Source organism: Pongo pygmaeus, chromosome 8, assembly GCF_028885625.2.
Source record: "Pongo pygmaeus isolate AG05252 chromosome 8, NHGRI_mPonPyg2-v2.0_pri, whole genome shotgun sequence".
Taxonomy (NCBI): domain Eukaryota; kingdom Metazoa; phylum Chordata; class Mammalia; order Primates; family Hominidae; genus Pongo; species Pongo pygmaeus.
The window spans coordinates 13,624,218-13,645,131 of NC_072381.2; the positions used below are offsets into that span (position 1 = coordinate 13,624,218).

A 20,914-nucleotide genomic window follows, 5' to 3' on the forward strand; every position below is an offset into this window, starting at 1 on the left:
CTGTCTGAGACAGCATCAGGCAGGACTTGGCTGCTGGGGGTGCGGGAGGAAGGGGGCTCTTGGGGCTCAGGAGGGGATAGGACAGTGTTTTAACAGGATCTTGAAGGTAGGATTCAAGAGATAGGTACAGCCGCTGTTTCTGGTATCTGCCACAACTCCTAACAACTAAGTATCTGGAGGTTTCTGCAGAGCTAAGAGACTTCCCATGCAGATGCTGTCACTGCTTTCCATTCCACTTTCTACTGCCAAATACTGTTATTTTGAACTGTTCTTTCCAGATCAAGGAACATGAATTCACCCCCTTGCAAGCACCTTACAAAGGAGGAAGTAGTCTGATTAGTGGAGGCGGTGGTGGCAGCGGCAGCCGGGGCACAGGTGACTAGGCTCTGTCCTTCCTGTTTTTCTCAGCCTGTCTCCTATTCAGATTTCTGAGCCAGAAGTGAACGAGCGCCAATGCTATCTACGTGTGCCAGGTGCCGCAAGGCAACAACGCCTTAAAAGAACAAAAGAGGGCAGCTTTGTTTTCTGAAACATGAAGAAAAGATGACGTTCACTAATCTCACATTTTCACTACGAAATCTTTTTATTTCCTCCATTTGATAAATATAATCACAGTGGATTACTATCACATAATGATCCACATCTTTGTACATATATTTAAAAACAGGATAAAGCTCTTTCTTTAATTGTATCATTGAAATCTCTTAGTTTACTGGCTCTAGTTTAAATGAGATCTCTCTACTTACTGATAGCTATGACACAAACCAACACTCTTCCAAATGAATATCATTTTGAAAACTAGACTTCTCTTGACAGATTCACAATTTGATACTCAAGCCAAAATAGAAAGCAAATATGTTAATTTACAGATTTTAGTGATTACTGAAGAAATACAATTTTTAAATGATGACGTCTAAACGAACAGTTCAAAATAACAATCTAAAGTTGGGGCAGGATTTAAGACACTTAGAGTCATCATTTTAAGAGTTGGGAGTCTGAATTTCCACTATAAATTTGGATTTTCATCTACGTCCTGCCTATTTTAGGCACCTTGGCCACTTAGTACAACAGTGTATCAAATGCTGACTTTTCCTTATTCATCTCACATTAGGTGAAGTTCTGGAGGCAAACACTGCATACACAGTCACCAACACTCTTGAAAATGTCCTGGATCCAGGCCTGTGGACTTCCACGAATTTGTTTCTTTGCATTTCAACTGTGGTCTCCCTTTGCTTAGAAGTAGCTGGGGTTAAGATCTAGTTTGGCTGGGGAATCTCCTAACTAGGTAAATGAAGATGCTCCTTCCCTACCCCCCTGCACCGTTACACTCCCAAGTCCCCATGAGCACATCACGTGACGCCCCTGTATAATCGAAAGAATACAAAGCAAGACAATTTTTAGGAGATCATGCTAGTTAACCACCGAGGGACTATTTCTACCATAGGCTATTTTATAGAAGGTATTAGTAAGGTATTAATAAGTAAATTACAGTAAGTTACATAAAAAGCTACATGTGGTCACTGGTTAAAAGAAGCGCACAAATAATCATACTGGGCATTAACCCCAGATTTTCAATGGCAGATTAATAGTGTGCAGATTCTGTGTATTCTATAGGGTCACCTTTGCAGGCACGTGCACAGGGCTGTTTGGACGAGGTCATATGCTGGTGGGGATTTGGGGGGCTGGGCTGGCTGGTCAGTCTCAGGCTGGCTCAGGACCAAAAGCTGAAAGAAAACTACAGACGAAGAGGCAGGATCCTGCTGAACAAGACTAACTGATTTGGGGCTGAAAAGCCTATAACAGGATTCATAAGAGTGCTTAAAGGGTGTGAATTTAGTCTATGTCCATACCACTATATACAATGATCTTTTGTTCTTGTGTTTATTTCGTAGTATATTAGATGTATTTTGAGGAAAATGTGCTTCAGTTTAAGAAAAGAAATTTTAAAACACAAACCTCCCCCATAATTGATTTAATTTTGCTCATAAATGTGATATGCTTCTGTCTGATAAAAACTAAATGTTCCTGTAACTCAGGTCTGCCCCAGGTGGACATAGCAAGAATCACTATTATCATTTATTTTCTATTTTTACATTTTATTTTTATTTTTTAGAGACAGGATCTCAACCTGGTGCCCAAACTGGGGTACAGTGGTGGGATCACAGCTCACTGCAGCCTCCAACTCCTGGGTTCAAGTGATCCTCTCACCTCAACCTCCTGAGTAGCTTGGGCTACAAGTGTGTGGCCAGTTAATTTAAATAAAATTTTTTTTTGTAGAGACAGAGTCTCACTATGTTGCCCACGCTGGTCTTGAATTCCTGGCCTCCAGTGATCCTCCCTCCTCAGCCTGCCAAAGTGCTGAGATTACAGGCATGTGCTACCCTGCCCAGCAAATTTTTAAAATGTATGTGTTTATGTATTTTGTAGAGAGTGGGGTCTCGCTTTGTTGCCCAGACTGGTCTCAACTCTTGGCCTCAAGCAATCCTCCTGCCTTGGCCTCCCGAAGTGGTGGGATTACAGGCGGGAGCCAACATGCGCAGCCTGTCATTTATTAAATGCTGTGCTGAGAACATAGCCCATGAGGAGGGTAGCCACAAGAGCGTGTGGGACTAGACGCTCACCAGCATGGCTGTTCCTGTTGAGCAGCTCAGAACAGAAGTGGCCTGGGGACATAGCGGGCCTGAGCGGCAGTGTGGATGGGGCAGAAGCATACTCGTGTCCTACGTCAAGGCTCATAGTGGAAGGTGGCTGCCCTCTTTTCATTAAGCAAAAAATGCTCCGCCAAAAGTCCTATCCAAAAGTAGGTGTAATTTACACGATAGCCTATAGTGAATGTTGAATGGGATAAAAATGACAAGAAGTCATCCAACAGCCAATTCTTTATAGACATTTTTAGTTGACAATATTTTGGTAGAGCTAAGCATTTAATTTTAGAAGAGAATACAATTTGGTCCCTTGAAATTTTCTCCATGTACTTGCATAATGAGACATTCCCGTCTTTTAGAGACGCTTTTAGCTTTTTCCTTCTTCAGGTAATAAATTAATGACTCTGAAGACTAGGGCTTGATTTATGCTAAAGATATTTGAGCCAAAATGTACAATATGTAAGAGTCTAACCACTGCAATTTAGCTTCTTCTCTCCTAAGGCCACTGAAACGGCTCCTCCAAGATGTCCACTCTGAGAGACTATCCAGGCTCCCAGGTGACCTGACTGCCTGCGCCACAGCTGTCATCCTACGCTATTATAATTACTGTTTGTGAATTTTCCTTTATGTGCTCCTTCAAGGGCAGGGACTATTTCACACACTTCAGTGTGCCGTGGAAAACAGCAATATAATTAACATGTATTTGCTATTTACTATATTCCAGGCCCTAGGCTAACACATATCATACAGATTTTTTCTAATTTGATTTTCACTCTATGAAATGGCTACTATTATTATCCCCAGTTTGCAGATGCAAAAACTACAGCTCAGAGAAGTTAAGTAACTTGTTTAAGATTATCCAGCTAATACATGATGAAGCAAAGATCTGAACTCCTGCAGCCTGTGCTGGAACTTACACTCTCAGGCATACACGGCCTCAATTTCTTTTTTTTTTTTTTGAGACAGAGTCTTGCTCTGTTGCCCAGGCTGGAGTACAATGGTGTGATCTTGGCTCACCGCAACCTCCGCCTCCCAGGTTCAAGCGATTCTCCTGTCTCAGCCTCCCGAGTAGCTGGGATTACAGGCATGCGCCACCACGCACGGCTAATTTTATATTTTTAGTAGAGACGGAGTCTCTCCATGTTGATGAGGCTGGTCTTGAACTTCTGATCTCAGGTGATGTACTCGCCTCAGCCTCCCAAAGTTCTAGGATTACAGGCGTGAGCCACCGCGCCTGGCCAATGGCCTCAATTTCAATGTGTCAATGAGTAAATTTAAAAAATCATTTGCTTGGTTTACTTTACTTGATCCCAGTGGATCACTTTATCTATTGGGCCAAGAAGGTGTTAAGAAAACAGATTTCAAGGCCGGGCATGGCGGCTCACGCCTGTAATCTCAGCACCTTGCAAGGACGAGGCGGATGGATCACTTGAGGCCAGGAGATCGAGACCAGCCTGGCCAACTTGGTGAAACCCTGTCTCTACTAAAAACACAAAAATTAGTTGGGCATGGTGGCAGGCACCCATAGTCCCAGCTACTCAGGAGGCTGAGGCAGAATTGCTTGAACCCTGGAAGTGAGCCGAGATCATGCCACTGCACTCCAGCCTGTACGACAGAGCGAGACTCTGTCTCAATTACAAAAAAAAAAAGCAAGCAAGCAGATTTCCAATACAGATATTCTGATGAATATCAACAATTTATCTTCTGAAAACTTTTAAACTGGCATAATCTAGTATTACTGGAGACTATAGTAACTACAACAGATAGAAAAACATTTCCTGTTATTGAAAATTATTTTAAAATATTGTTAAAAACTAATCTGATTGTTTCACCAAGCTGAAACACAAGAAACGAGAAGCAACAACAACAAAACAAACTTAGGCCATGTATATCTGCTCTGAAAAACACAAATCAATATATAGAATCTTGAAAAACAGCGACCATAAAAAATTAACAACTGTCTCCTCTCAGTATCGGTAGAGTATTGGGTTGTGAACTCATGAAGAAAGAATTAAATACTGTATTTTATTTTTTTCTTTTTTTTGAGATGGAGTCTCGCTCTGTCGCCAGGCTGGAGTGCAGTGGTGCAATCTCAGCTCACTGCAATCTTCGACTCCCGGGTTCAAGCGATCCTCCTGCCTCAGCCTCCCAAGTAGCTGGGATTACAGGCATGCGCCACTGCGCCCAGCTATTTTTTTTTATTTTCAGTAGAGACAAGGTTTCACAATGTTGGCCAGGATGGTCTCAATCTCCTGACCTCCTGATCCGCCTGCCTTGGCCTCCCAAAGTGCTGGGATTACAGGCATGAGCCACCGCGCCCGGCCTAAATACTGTATTTAAATCTGAAATTTAGTTTTGGGTTTCTGCTTCTGTGTATAGTTGAGGTTCGAATTTTATTTAATGTGCTACTTTTAAAATGGTCAAATAATCCTGCCCAAAAGAGAAGTATTTCACGCTATTCTCTTTCTAAAAACACTATTTGTTCACGTGTATTTTTTCACTGATAGATATAGATAAGTTTTATTTTAAAATATTTATTCCCATAAAGACACTGAGGTAAGAGTGCTAAGGTTAAAAAAAGAACTAATATTTATTGAGTGCTTAAAATGGGCCAGGCCTTGTTCTAAGTGCTCCACAGGGATGACTTCATCTAATTCCTCCAATGGGCCAATTCCAGGAGGGAAGCACTTGCTATCCCCATTCTACAGAGAGAAATGGAGTGGGGAGGGGTCAGGTTCATTGCTCAGGGTCACACAGCTGACAGTCTAACCCAGGCAGCCTGACCTCAGAGCCTGCTCCCTGACCCATGAAGTTCTCCCCAAGAAACTTCCAAGTAAACAGAATCAACAGCCACAGCTGAAACTTTCAGTTCTTTCATATGATAATCATCCCCTCAACAGTGACTGAGTGTTCGTCACGCACGGGCATTGGGCTAGAATGGGCACCCACAAGTCCTCTGCGCAGCGGACAAGGGCAGATGACAGACCTGGGTTGGGGGACACACTCCACTTTTCTTGGCTGTGTGAACTTGTGCAAGCTGCCCATAGAAAGCGGATAAGAAGAATACCTCAAAGATGGCGCATGAATACTATTACTATTATTATTATTAATAATAATCACAGTCTGTGCTCTTGAGAAGCTGGGGTGGAAGGATGGATTAACGTGTAAATATTTACCAAACAGTATAGGAAGTTCTATCCAGGAGGATCGTTCAAATCACAGTAGAGCCTTGACGAGGAGTGGGTGGGTAGAGAGGAACAGGAAAAAACAAGTAAACTGCAGTGAAATTGAGGAGGCGGCTCTCCTTAAAGCTAAGTCCTAGACTTAATGTTTCCTAAGTTTATTTTGTATATTGTGCTTAATGCAAATGCAGATGTTTCCTTCTTTGCAGATTAAACAAATAACATTTATTGAGTACCTTTTATGTGCCAGGCACTGCTACAGGATTTTCCCATATACTGTATCTCATTTGATGCTCACAACACTCTGCCATTTTTGACATTTTGGTTGGTTCTGATTAGAACTTAGTGTTTTTCTGCATCTGAGTAGGGACTATTGTTATCAGTTTGAAGACAGTGGCGGATCTGCCATGATTGACAGCCCCTTGTGGGCCCTTATGTTTGTGCCATGGGTATATACATTGGCATTTGGGTGACACTATGAGTCACAACGCAAAAAGGGAACTCTATACACTGTAAGTTTTTTATATTTACAAAAGCGATAAAGCATGGGTTTCCAGTGTCACTTTTCATCGTTTCCAGTGCTAATCTTTCTCCTGTGCTCGAGGTATCTAGCGAACGTGTTGAGGATATGAAATTCACTTTTCCTTCCCATCCAAAGCTGAAAGCCTGCACTGCTCTTGCTCTCCACGTCTCAGTTGAAGTCCCAGCTGCAGCTGTAACCCAGCAAGTTTCCCAGATGGGAATCCAGGGCTCACTTCCCACTCAGTCCCTGTGTCCCTCCTGAATGTCTCTCCATGCTCTCCTCTCCAGGCTCACTGCTCCTGTCTAGCCCTCCTGATCTCCTGCCTGGCAGGCTGCACACATCTTCCTCCGGCTATCTCTGTCTTTCTGTCAGCCGCATGCTGTTCTAGCTACGGTTCTAACATTCAGGCACAATTCTTCCTTTACTGGAAACTTGCAATGGCTCCCTCCTGTCCACAGATAAAGGCTGAAGGCCTCACCTGGACTTTCACTCTCTTACCCCACCCTACTTTTACCAATGCTGGCCAGACAGCTGTTCTAGCAACACTGGGCCACTTGCCCAATCCTATGATTTTGTTTTTTTGTTTTTGTTTTTGTTTTTTGAGACGGAATCTCCCTCTGTCACCTAGGCTGGAGGGCAGTGGTGTAATCTCGGCTCACTGCAACCTCTGCCTCCTGGGTTCAAGCGATTCTTGTGCCTCAGCCTCCCGAGTAGTTAGGACTATAGGCATGTGCCACCACATCCAGCTAATTTTTGTATTTTTAGTAGAGATGGGTTTCGCCATGTTGGCCAGGCTGGTCTCGAACTCTTGACCTCAGGTGATCTGCCCACCTTGGCCTCCCAAAGTGCTGGGATTACAGGCGTAAGCCACCGTGCCTGGCCTCACTTTTCTTTAGAAGCATGTTATTCCTCCAAGACAATCAACAGCTAACTGAGTTTTCATTAGCCGGGGGTGGTGGCAAGCACCTGCAGTCCCAGCTACTCAGGAGGCTGAGGTAGGAGAATTACTTGAACCCGAGAGGCGGAGGTTGCAGTGAGTGGAGATCATGCCACTACACTCTAGCCTGGGCAACACAGCGAGACTCTGTCTAAAAAAAAAAAAAAAATGCTTAGAAAATTTAAGGACTGAATGTACTTTGTGTTGAGGAATAATTTACCTCTGTTTCCAAATATATGATCTACCTGGGGTTTGACTCAGGGCCCTAGTTGCAACAGCAATATGATATCATTGCATGAGCTGACTGGTCCAGAATAGAATGTTATCACCATTAATGATGTTTTAAAATTAAATTTTTAGTCTAGATGAACTTCTTAACAATTGTAGCAAGTGTTTATAGATTTCAAAAAAAAAAAGAACCTTTAACACCAAGAGTTAGGTAAAAGTTCCAACAACTTTCCAATCTAAAAAAGTCACAAGATGATTATTTTTGTCCCCTCCCTTTGTTAAAAACCCAATGTGGATATACCCCAGCAAACTATCTTCCCACAATTTCTTTCAAAATTTTTAGAACACTTTTTTAAAAAGCAATTTGTTTCCTACTTAAAGTTTAAAACGTATGGCCAACCTCCAATCCTATACAGGCCTGCGGGAGTTCGCAGCAGGATTCTCATCCTATGCAATCTGATAAGAACAGATCCCCCATTCTTGTTTATTTTAAGAACTCTCCCAACAAGTTAAGGTTCACAACACAAACATACTTAGAGAAAGACACTGTAAACAGAAATGCAATTGCAAATATAGTGCACTATTAAACAAATTCGTTTATGGTCCTATGAATGTAAAATAGCAAGTCAGATGGTTATCTCGGATGTCATCCAACATTCTGGACTGCGGCAACATTCTGGCTATGATATTAAAATAGAAAAACCTTTGCAGAGCATTAACCTATCATTACACGGAGTAAATGGCATGGCACTGCCACCTAATTAGCGGTGTGGCTTGCATCTATAAAATAGAATTAGCACGACTGCTCCTTTTTTATTATTAGTTTGTGTTTCCAGAAAGGTGTGACCTTATCTGTATGGTCCTGTTCATTTATGCCCATCTACAAAGGATTTAATTATATTCTTTTAGGTCTCTAAACTAAGGAAATTGAAAACTGCCACTGCAAAATTAAAAATGCAAAAGAAATTAGTGAGCAGATTATTTATGCCATCACCCTCCTCCTTTCGGAGACAAAGACTGGAAACCTGTCTAAATAAATAAGGCATAACATTTTCAGAAAAGAAAACTCCAGACAAGAAAATTATTACCAGTCTTCTTTTCTTCTTTCTCACATATATTCTGCAAGTTTCTCTAGTTGTCAAAAGGGAAATCTATAAATACTATAAAATTCCTGAAAGTTACATAGCATTAGAGTCAGCAGCCAGAAAATGGCAACTTACATCTGAGGAAGGTGATTCCAGAACAATGCCGAATCCTAGAACGCGGCTCTCCTCCGGGGAGGTGTGCTCGGCTGCCTGGAGAGCAGATAGCTCAGAGGCCACCACCGCCTTTTTCTCCATCTCTGACCCACTGGGCTTCTGTTTCACAGTAAGAGGTTCCACAGTCTTTGGGGGCACTTTTTTCTTTTTATTTCTCTTTCGTGAGACAGCAGTTCGCTGGGAGCATATAAGGGAAATTGGGGGTTGTTGTCTGTTTTGAGTTCCAACTGCAAATAATAAACAAAAATACGGTACAGGTACGTGTGTCTGACTTAGGAAAACTTATCTCCGGTCTATCCATGTGATCTACAAACTGAAACTGAAACGAGGAAAACTCTAGGATGAAGCACACTAAATAAATCTACCACTGGACCTAAAGGTTACTAAACGCAGGCTCTGAAGCACTTTCAAGTCCTAAAGGCAGAAAAATACTCGGGAGAAAGCGTTACTGCAGGTGAATCGTGACAGCATACTGCTGTTGGGTTCAATGCAGGGAAAGGATCATGAGCTGTGAGAAAACACCTGAGCATGGTTTTTATAAATCATAGGACATTTTTAAATAAATGAGAACTTCGGAATTTAAATTTAGATGGAGACGGCTGTGCTTCCTCGTAAGCCTGTTTCAGGACTATTTCAACTGCATTTGGGGTTAGACTGATCAGTTCCTAATAATCTACAGGTGCCAAAACTGACAAAGATGAGACAGTGATGATCATTTGGGCAAGATTGATCAAAAGAAGCAGTCTGGGATGATTCTATATTAGGGACCAGTAAGCACGTGGGAAAAGCCTGTTAGTTACTTAATTAGGACCAGTGAATCTTTCCTCACCAAACAAATATTCTCCACACATCAACCACCTCCAGAGCACCCTGCTACATGGCCTCAGACCAGACTACTTCTCTAGACCTCGGTTTCACATAATTGAAGGAACAATATCATTCTGTACAAGTCAAGCAAATCAGTGAAATCTAGAAACAGCTCCAAACATGAAAAACACAGTACAGGAACCAAGTATTCAACCTGATTCTATACTTAAAGAAACCCAGGATGGTAAATTACAGTTCTCACAGGTGCACTCTGAGAAGTAATGTTTGCTAGCCATTTTAAAATATTCTCTTGGAAAGTGTAATTGGAAAACGTGGCATCATTGTTTAAATCCTCAAGTATTAATATAGCTTCCTAAATATGACTATAGGATGTCCCTGCTTTTCAACAGAAATGAACCTATAAGACAAGTGAAAACTAAAGGTCTTTAAAGGCATATAAACATGAATCACCTCCTCTTACCTCTTATCAGTCTGAAAATAAAGAATATTTACACTTTGATCCCGATATTTTTGTCTCCAAATTCAAAAGCAATTCATAAATATTAAAAGCAAACTAATTGCACTACATAAGAGCACAGAAGTTTTTAAACCAGTAATTAGTCTAGCTCAATGGTTCTCGACCTTGGCTGTACATTAGAATCGCTCGAGTTTAAAAAAACTGAGATGCCGGGCCAGGCATGGTGGCTCACCCCTGTAATCCCAGCACTTTGGGAGGCCGAGGTGGGCGGATCACGAGGTCAAGAGATTGAGACCATCCTGGCCAACATAGTGAAACCCCGTCTCTACTAAAAATACAAAAATTAGCCAGGCGTGGCGGTGGGCGCCTGTAGTCCCAGCTACTTGAGAGGCTGAGGCAGGAGAATCACTTGAACCAGGGAGGTGGAGGTTGCAGTGAGCCGAGATTATGCCACTGCACTCCAGCCTGGCGACAGAGTGAGACTATGTCTCAAAACAAAAACAAAAACAAACAAAAAAACTGAAATGCCTCAGCCCCACCCCAGACTAAGTGAACTGACACTTCCAGGCATGCTACCTGGGAATCAGCATTGTCTGAACGCTCTTCCAGTGATTCTTCTGTGCAGCCAGAGTTGGGAACTTCTCTTTGCTCTCTCTGCATTCCCCCTCAAGGTTGGGTCTGCACCCTCAGAGTCAAAGGAACCTCGAATAATGATCACGATGGTCTAGGCCCCAGGCCTTGCTAAGCCTCATAATTCTAAATTAGAAATGAAAATGTTTTGGTTTAAGGAACATGGGGACTATCTGAGTTTTTCTTCTCCTTTTGCAAATCTAGACACAGCCCAAGTCTCTGGCATCCAGATCTTACCTCTAGGTCTTATTCCCTGTCTTCTTAAAAGAAAGGTGAAACTTTCTAAATGTAATTTAAATCTAAGTCTTCGGGCATTAAACCTTAAGTAAATCTACCCACATGACACAAATTTTTAAGTTTAAGAAAATTAAAGGAGAGTAATTTATTCAGTTTATCCTTTGTGCCATCCTACAGCTTTGGAATCGTTTACCTCCCTAATCTGCAAAGGTTCAGAAAAGAAAACATAGCGACAAAGTGGCATTTACTTAATAGATTCTAAAAAGGCTTCCGTCAAGGATTTAAATGGTTGCAATTTGTAGTTTGCCATTTCAGTAGTAAGGAGCTTAAGTGACAAAACAAATCATTACAATTTCATATGCATATTTTCTTAAGTGCTAACAAATTCCTCCTCGGAGAAAAGAATCCGAACATCATAAAGTAACCTTTCTTTCTGAGCTCCTTATTTAGGAGATGTTAACCTCCGCCAGGTTAATAAGAACACAGATTATCGTAGTGGAACAAGGTGAGTCCAATGCTTACTGACCTGAGCAAAACGCTTCCTTGGGGTAAAACCAAATTCAGTGCTTAAAAAGATGCTGTTTAGCTGGGCGTGGTGGCTCATGCCTGTAATCCCAGCACTTTGGGAGGCTGAGGCGGGCAGATCACCTGAGGTCAGGAGTTCGAGACCAGCCTGACCAACATGGAGAAACCCCATCTCTACTAAAAATATAAAAATTAGCCAGGCATGGTGGCACATGCCTGTAATCCCAGCTACTAGAGAGGCTGAGGCAGGAGAATCACTTAAACCTGGGAGGCAGAGGTTTCGGTGAGCCGCGATCGTGCCATTGCACTCCAGCCTGGGCAACAAGAGTGAAACTCCATCTCAAATAAAAAAATGCTGTTTTTCAGAAAGTAGCTCACGTTACTTCAATGTGATCTTGGGTGACTGATATGTCTAAGTATTAAGCTTTTTATATCAAAACCACATCACTGAATATTAAAATTATACTAGAATTCACTAAATGGCATCCTGAACAGCTTCTGAGTGACGAACTTCCGGACTACCATTCTGATGAAAGGGCAGGAAAGCCAGTCACGACATGGCTTAGATCAAGTGGTGATGTCCCTTGACAAGAAGGAAAACTTAATACAATGATTTATTTCTTGTACCTGTGACAAAAACAATTCTGTTTTCCCTCAATTGTGAAGATCAGAAAATACAGCTGCTATAATGAAGACCTAGACTTCCAGACTTCTATAGAACGCTCCATGGACTTTAAGACCATGCTAATGCAGCTTAGGCTTGTACCATGCCTTGTAAAGTTCACTTACATCTACTACATCATTCTATTTTGACAACAGCCCTGTGAGTTAGATATGAAGTCTCCATTTATGGACGTGAAATAGGAAGCTCGGACGCGCCACACAGCTCCAAAAGCAGAAATTGGCCTCCAATCCCAAATTACAAATCCACTGCTCTTCCGTCCCTCAACTTGCCTGATGGCAGTGAAAACAAAAAGGAGTCACATAAACAAAGACGACAGAACAGGGAGGATCTCTGAGCTTCCGCATCCTGAATAGGAGAGAGAAAAGCCACAAAGCATAGCCTGGGGCTCCACATTTCTTATCTGCTTAGTGCTTGAACACTGAAGCCCATGCTTCTTAAAGGACCCCTCCAAACACAGTTGTTCCCAAATTTAATTAACTGACATTTGTGAAGTACTAGGAGATCATGGAATGAAGTCTATCGAGTACATACACATAATTATATGAGCTGTGTCAGTAGCAAGACAAAATATGTTTGATTTGCTAAAGGAAAAATGGATTGTAGAGAAAGCTGAAAAAACAGATACTTGAAAAGGCACAGCAAGACAGCAAGGTGAGAAGAAGGCTTTAATAAAAGCACAATGAACAGTCCAACGAAGATGTCAGATATGCATTAAAAATCAAAGGACTCATTCCGAGGCCTGATCCTTGTACCTGCTTGAATTTGCATTAATTTCCTCATGGTCTTGAGTTCTTGTAGAATGGCCTGCAATGTTGACTGGCAGTTACAAGTACAGCAGTTTGATCCAGCTGATGAATTCACCACTGGAAGTTCTCCTAAGCATGAAAGAAAAGAATGACATACTCCAAACAAACCAAAAAAAAAAAAAAAAAATCATAAAGAGGTGGGGAGAAAAAAGAAAGTATCTTGGCAGGATTTTGAAGCATGTGCAATTATGATGAAGCTGTGCCTAAGGAAAATGTACCCACTAATTATCACAACCTAAATCTGGGGGTCTGACTTTATCTAATTATCCAGGCTCCCATACTGTAAGGTGCGTGCTGTGGCGCGGTGCGGGAGCCCGCATGCACACATGCACACAATGAGTGGGCACAGCAGGCCTCCCTATTGTCAGAGCTGTTCATCTCAAATAACAATACCTCAAAAACTCACTCGAAACACACTCATGCTAGTTCACACAAAAAAGGAGCCCTGAGGACAGCCTTGCAAAAAAAATTTGGTAGCTGTGTTTAAGAGTTCATATTAAAAATTAAATGAGTTCTATTGAAAATAGTTTTGATATTAAGCACATCATTTCAAAAACAAAGAACTGTGCACACATGAAAACTTTTAGAATACACTCTGGGTGTGGTGTTTGGGGTGGGGAAGCACAGAGGAGCAGGGATGGGAGGATATATTCGAATTGGAAGCATTCGAGGGTATTGGTGGGCTGGCTGGCTTCTCTTCAACTTCATAAAGAAAATCTTTCTACCTCTTTTCTCCATTCCCATGTCTTATCTTTCCCTTGCCACAGCCTCTTTTGCACTGTTTAAATTTAATGCCTTTTCCTTGGTGAACCTATCTTATTCTGTTTCTCTCATAGGTAAGCAAGTATCTTCTATCGTCCTTAGAATAAAATGGGACATTTGGACATTGCTCTTACAGTGGGTTCCCTCCAGCACCTGTTCACCTGACCACCATAAAATGGAACAGTTTAGAGACTTCCAGCGCTTACATTGTCTCACAGACCAGCAAGGTAAGTTCCATGGTTTTGTTCCAATTATATGTTTTATTATACTTTATATACCTTAAATCCTGTAATATGCATTATTTGGGAATACTATACAAAAATTCACCAGAGCAAAACCATGAAATACTTCAGGATAACTTAGTGATTGTAGTGGTACAATTATTTACATGCAAAATTGTAATGTTACAACTTTAAAATTGTAAATAATCCCAATGAAATACCAAAGTAGTCACAGTTATATGTAATATATTTCTTTTTTTTTTGAGACAGGGTCTCTCTCTGCTGCACAGGCTGGAGTGCACCAGTATGATCTTGGTTCACTGCAACCCCCGCCTCCCAGGCTCAAGCGATTCTCACGCCTCAGCCCCCCAAGTAGCTGGGACTACAGGCATGCGCTACCACACCCGGCTAATTTTTGCATTTTTTAGTAGTGATGGGGTTTCGCCATGTTGGCCAGGCTGGTCTCGAACTCCTGGCCTCAAGCAATCCACTCATCTCGGCCTCCCAAAGCGTTAGGACTACAGGCATGAGCCACCACACCTAGCCATATTTCTATTGAAAACAAAAAATATGTATTTTCAAACTGATATGGGGGAATTTATGTTTGTAACTTTTACTAACTTCATACTTTTCAAAGTAAATCCACTGTCCCTATTGTATACTGGGAAATAGAACACTGTTTACCCAAAACTTACTGATGTGGGGTTTATTAACTTCACACATACCTAAGGGTATTTTATTTCTCTTATTGTTTCTTCCACGGTAGTAGAGTTAGAAAGGTCTTAAAGAATATTTCTAGTCACTATTCTAAGTACCATCTTTATCATTTTTAGAAGACAAAACCAACCCTTTTCAGTTTGTTATAAATCATTTTCTAATTTTAAAGAGAACTGACTTTTTATTTTTATGGAGGAGTCTTTAAAGAGCTGTGTCCCTCTAACCTGGACGCGTGCCAGCATGGGAACTTTGATGCTGGCTTATGTAATACTGAGAGGCAGAGAAGACACCCATACATCTCTGGGGTCCTTCGCTGTCTCATCAATGTCTCAGGATGGCTTTTCACGCCTCTGAACCGCAAATTGTGTTTTAAAAAAAAGTCAAAACAGTTCTCTTTTTCTTGAAGGATATTGTGAAATGAAAATGAATGGAAAAAAATCCTTAACTTCTTAAGGAAACTGAAAATGCTTTCTTACCTTTTTCTTGCTCTCTTTGTGAAAACTATAGATCTGCACATCTCTACAGAGTTTACAGAACAAATATTATAGCATCCAATGTGGCTGGATAGAAAACTAATATGACCACAAAAAGCATCAGGTTTTTTTCCTTAAGCTTTGAAAAAAAATTGTCATTTGATTCTTTTCTTAACAATTAGGAAACTTAAATTAAGAAAATTTTACTTTAAAGGAATACTTTCCATGGCTAATGAAGCATGTTACAAAATATGGATCACTGGGCTCAGTACTGATGTGGGATGCTGGGTTATTGGCCCCCCACCCCCGTCCGCCCCGGCCTTTTCTGGGACTCTTCTGATAATGAGTAAGGTGAAGGAGTAACCTAGAGGATATGTTAGTAACACACCATAGGACCAGGACGTTTCTTTTAAAGACAATGGGGAGCTCTTTCTGCCCTAATGTTTTTTTTCGTGACAATAACATCTGTACATGGGCACAAAATGATCGCTTTAACTTCTTAAAGGGCTAAAATCTCTACCAGGAAATCTTCACTTATAATATAGAACCCCCTGTCTTTCCTAATTCTCAATTCTGTTTTTTAATAGTCTTCAACTCTTTCCTTTGTGTCTCCCTGTCTGTTAAAGTAACTCAGCAAAGGCAGGTAATTATGGGAGGGTTTAATAAATTGAACTCAACACACTGAATATTTAGAAATAAAACACAACAGTACAAACCCCCATGAGAGCCTTCTGAATGTTTGTTGACAATCATACCATTGGAGCTCACAGTAGGGTGGGGCTGGCTTTGGAAGGTTCTAGAACGGGTGCCATACTGCCCTGAGAACTGTCCACTCTGGGGTGGTAGCTCATTCCACACACCACGTGAAGACGGGTGGAGGCTCTGCGGGGCCTCAGCAGAGGAGTTCAAACGCGGAGGCCAGGCTAAATCCAGGTCCTGGGGCTCTTCTTTTAGTTTCTCTCCTTCTTTGCCAACTCGCTGATAGATCCGCCCAGTGCTGTCATTCAGCAATCTTCTCATCCCTGTAATTTGCTTTTTTATTTCCATGCTTTCATCTCCTAATGGAAACAGGGCGAAAGTTAGCACTCTAAATTAGTGAAAGAGAAAACAGTTCACTAACCAAAAAGAAGACAAGGAAAAAAAAACGCTTCTTTGGAAATGGGAAAGATGACTGATTATACAAACTTAATCTGTAAAACGCCAAGGCAGGAAAACTGACTACGGTCTGAAAAAACTCATCCTATTCCTGGTGCATCTCATTTTAATCTCTTTCTGCAAGTCTCTTATGATGAAAGAGGTTTCTTGAGAGTGTGTCATCAGGAACAAACATGACATTCCCTCTTTGGAAGCATTTTCTGAATGAGAAGGTGATGAGGAAACAGGCTGAGACAGAACGACAAGGATAGAACTGGACCGTGGAACCCCTCTGCTCTGACGGGACACAGCCACCCGTGAGGAATGGGCAGGTCAGTAAAGCGCTCTGCTCACTGTCTGTCAGCTTCACCAGGCGGGGCGAGGACAAGGAAGAAAGCCTGGACTGGCAGGGACGCAGGGCTTCACTACTGACACAATGTCCTCCAGGATGACTGGCAGGGACGCAGGGCTTCACTACTGACACAAGGTCCTCCAGGATGACAGGCTGCTGCTGGACACATCACCTTCAGAGAGGATGGCCGAGGAGACAGAGAGGCGCCGAGTGTGGCAGCATGGCAAGCGAGGGGGCTTTGTCTTTCTGGCACCCTGACTCCCATCACATCAGCCTGGTGATGACCGAGGGGTCCCTGCCACTCGAGGTCACTGGCGGTACCAGCACCAGAAGGGCAGAAGTGCAACCTCCCACCCTGCCCTCCTCCCACGCCAAACACACTGCCACCTCCCCTGCAGCATAACAGTGTGCGACAGGTCACAGGCCACTTTGAAATCCCACCTCACCTACACTGACTTCTTTTTTTAAGATTTTTCTCCCCTCTCAGGAAATTTTTTTAAAATGAAAGAACTTCTATACGGCACTGGAGTACTTAATAAATATTAAAGATGTCTATAATATTGTACAGATAGAAAATATTTTTGGCCGGGCACGGTGGCTCATGTCTGTAATCCCAGCACTTTGGGAGGCCGAGGCGGGTAGATCACCTGAGGTCGGGAGTTCGAGACCAGCCTGACCAACATGGAGAAACCCTGTCTCTACTAAAAATACAAAATTAGCCAGGCATGGTGGCACATGCCTGTAATCCCAGCTACTCACAAGGCTGAGCCAGGAGAACCTGGCTCACCCAGGAGGTAGAAGTTGTGGTGAGCCAAGATGGCACCATTGCATTGAAGCCTGGGCAACAAGAGCGAAACTCCATCTCAAAAAAAAAAAGGAAAAGAAAAAGAAAATATTTTCTATTAATAATAATATCAGAGGAGGCTGATAGCTATTAGGAACTATTTCAAACACACTATCTTCTTAAACTGCATCAGCCAGTATCTTCATAAAGATGAAGAGAAATGAATTTTTTTTTCTCAAACCCAAAAGATAAAATCTTAGGCCACTGTTGGGCATGGTGGCTGACACATGTAATCCCAGCACTTCCGGAGGCTGAGATGGGCGGATCACTTGAGCTCAGGAGTTTGCGACCAGCCTGGGCAATATGGAGAAACCCCGTCTCTACAAAAAGTACAAAAGTTAGCCCAGCATGGCGGTGTGTGCCTGTGGTCCCAGCTACTTGGAGGCTGAGGTGGAAGGACTGCTTGAGCCCTGGAGGCAGAGGTTGCAGTGAGCTGAGATTGTGCCACTGCACTTCAGCCTGGGTGACAGTGGCAGACCCTGTCTCAAAAAAAAAAAAAAAAAAAAAAAAAGAAATCTTAGGCCAGGGTATGTGTGTGTAAACATTCATGCAGTTACTCTAATAAAGGCTTGAAATTTAAACTGTAAGATAAAGAAAAGGCTAACAGACAGCATCTGTTAAGAAAAATACAGCTCCTACAAATAAACACAGCACATTCAATATAATGATTGCACTTAGGATCATATAAGCCAGGTTTCTCTGCAGAACTGGTAACTGCACAATAACCTAGCCATTTTGTGCTTTCCAGTTAGATATTTAGCTTACTAATATATGTGTTATGTTACTAAATAAGGAAGTTTATTTTGAATTTACTGTTCACTATTTTGAAGTAAATATCTTTAGTTTTTAAAAATGATACTAAAAACATTACAGATTAATTCTGTCTGATTGAACATGAGTGAACACAGAAATAACACAGATTTCCAAATTTACAATATTGCTGTGTTGTTGGCATATGCTTGAGAGGAGAAATATTCTAATTTGAGATAAAACTATTTCTACTTCAAACCCCTGTGAAAATTACAATATATAAACAATAAATCATATTCCAGATTTTATGAGAATGAACGACCAAGCGAGATTTAAATAATGCAGAGTCAGCAAAACCTACTACTTTCTCAAGAGGCTACGGAACAGGGTGTGTCTGGAAGAGGTCCCAGAGGAATCCTGAAAAATAAGCCTACAGGCAAATGCAGTATTAATTTCAGCAACCAGACACATACGTTCCCGGCTAGTTAACACCACAATTCAAGCAAGAGGCGGCATCTTTTCTGTGTGGTTTCCACCCACAGCCCTCCCCATCAGGCCAGGTACACCTGCACTGAAGTCCATGCAGAGACTGGCCTTCTCTGGCACAGGTTGGCGGCCGCCTCCCCTGACCCCAGGCTCCCTGAACAGAGCAGCCATAGCCAGGCCACATGGGGCAGACACCCGCCCCGGCTCTCGAGTCGGTGCCAGCTTGCTTCTCCATGCTAACTGACACATCACAAAAGAAGGGATGTGTCTCCTGCAAAAGGTCCTGCCTCTGCTCTGTAGACAGAATGCTAGGATACAGTGCTACCATTAGGAACAGGAAGGCATCACAAGGATTCTGGAACCTTCTGAGGGCAAATCTGCTTTGTCATGACCTCAGTTTCAGAGTTCCAGAACTTATGCCTATGAAAAGTACATGGCTGAAAATACAACCTGAGTTTTGCGTAACTTTATATTTTCATTTTGACAACCAGCATCCTAAGCTGCAGGTGGCAATGTGGGAGGAAGGTGGCAGGTGTGAGGGGTTCTGGCGGTGGGCTGCGCCTGCCGTGTGCAGAAACATGTCTCCCAAAGGCAAAACAAAACGAAACAAATACACAAAAAATCAGGACGTGGGGGGACTGAGGAGGAAGAAACAGTGCTGAAAGGAAGAGGGCAGAAGGCCAGAAGCAGGTCCCTCCTCAGAGGAAGTAAGCTCACGGCCTAGCTCACTGTGGCATGTTTTAAAGGATGGAACACATTCTTTAAAGGATGGCACAGTGGCTCACACCTGTAATCCCAGCACTTTGGGAGGCTGAGGTGGGTGGATCACCTGAGATCTGGAATTTGAGACCAGCCTGGCTAACATGGTGAAAGCCGTCTCTACTAAAAACACAAAAGTTAGCTGGGCGTGGCAGTGCGTGCCTGTAGTTCCAGCTACTCGGGAGGCTGAGGCAGGAGAATCACTTGAACCTCGGAGGCGGAGGTTGCAGTGAGCCAAGGTTGTGCCACTGCACTCCAGCCTGGGCGACAGGGTGAGACTCCATCTCAAAAAACAAACAAACAACTAAAAGGATGGAACACAGAAAACTGCAGTAACTGCAGAAGTCTGTGCTGAGAGGAGAGCTGAGAGGTGAGCTGAGAGGCGGCAGGGAAGGTTGAAGAAGAGCAGAGTGGGGAAAGTTTCTTAGGGGAGATGACGGGACATTCAGGAATGGTCTCTGGGGCTTACTGAGTCGCACTCTCTTCACCCAAAGCAGCAGGAGCAGCTGAGCAGGTCACCCCTGCAGCTGCTGCCTAGGAGGAGGGAGTCCTGGGGCTCCACTCCACAGCAGGGAATGATGAGTGACAGGCTTTGGCAGACAGGAAGAAAGAGGTTTCCTTGCACATTTGGGGCAGATGGGACAGAGGATCAGAAATGAGACCTGAGGACTCAAAGTGCCAATGACAAAAAAGCTGAGTCAACCTAAATAATCTGGGGACAGTGGGTGCTGGGAGCAGATGAGCAGGCCGAGCCATAGAAGCTCCGTGAGTGTGGTGCAGTGTTAGTGTGGGACAGGACAGGCTGGGCTATTACACCCACACCTGGTCTCGCCTCCTAACTACGCCCACTTGCTACTGGATACTAGCCAAGCCACTGAATAGTCTCTGGTTTCCTAAATCCTAAAGCAACAGTCTGAACCCTAACCCGGGGTGGGCACACGGTAGTCCTTGGGGGGCACATGGTAGTTAGTCCAGGAGGAGCACAGGATTTTCATCGTCACCAAGGTGTTAACCAAGCACTTCGTGGCTCTAGAAGTCACATGCGTCCTTTTCGGAAGATAAGCTTCTTCTATCATAGTGGAATCCAAGTTCTTTGATAAAAAAAAAATTGGTGAAAAGTATATAGGAGATTGAGATTGAAAGCATTCACTGACTTCTACTGGTATTTCCAGTTATGATTAGTCAATGACTTCTCCAGGTATAGATACCAGGAAAAGGAAGCTCTTTGGAGCAATGAGCTCTCTAACGAAACAGGATGCTGTAAGGAAACCTATGCATTTTTCCTAATCTCTTTCCAAGACGCTGAATCCTTTTCAGAAAAACAAACACAAAGAAATCTTACTAAAATGGATCCATGCCACGTGGCTACCTTATTGGCAGCCTGAAATCCTTTGGAGTTTAGTAACTATACTTCTTGGACAAGATCTAAAAAGACTGTATGCTGGATTCTCCCCCTCACTAAATTTCAAGACTC

The 20,914-nt window shown here is 42.7% G+C and overlaps 1 protein-coding gene across 29 annotated transcripts in view; it reads right to left on the reverse strand.

Moving 5' to 3' along the window:
* BEND7 (BEN domain containing 7) overlaps positions 1 to 20,914 on the reverse strand; it is a 146,732-nt gene that overhangs the window by 101,656 nt on the left and 24,162 nt on the right. For 23 of the 29 annotated variants that reach the window (XR_008491912.2, XR_008491911.2, XR_010127393.1 and 20 more), the window contains 3 exons: positions 15,832 to 16,173; positions 12,889 to 13,011; positions 8,736 to 9,001 (listed from right to left, as the gene is read on the reverse strand). Coding sequence is in view for 26 of the 29 variants with exons in the window: in XM_063669568.1 (XP_063525638.1) it covers positions 8,736 to 9,001; positions 12,889 to 13,011; positions 15,832 to 16,173 (731 nt within the window). In the remaining 3 variants the exon portion in view is untranslated. The remainder of the gene's footprint in view (positions 1 to 8,735; positions 9,002 to 12,888; positions 13,012 to 15,831; positions 16,174 to 20,914) is intronic. The other 6 variants (XM_054435398.1, XM_054435406.2, XM_054435404.2 and 3 more) reach the window with 1 other exon arrangement.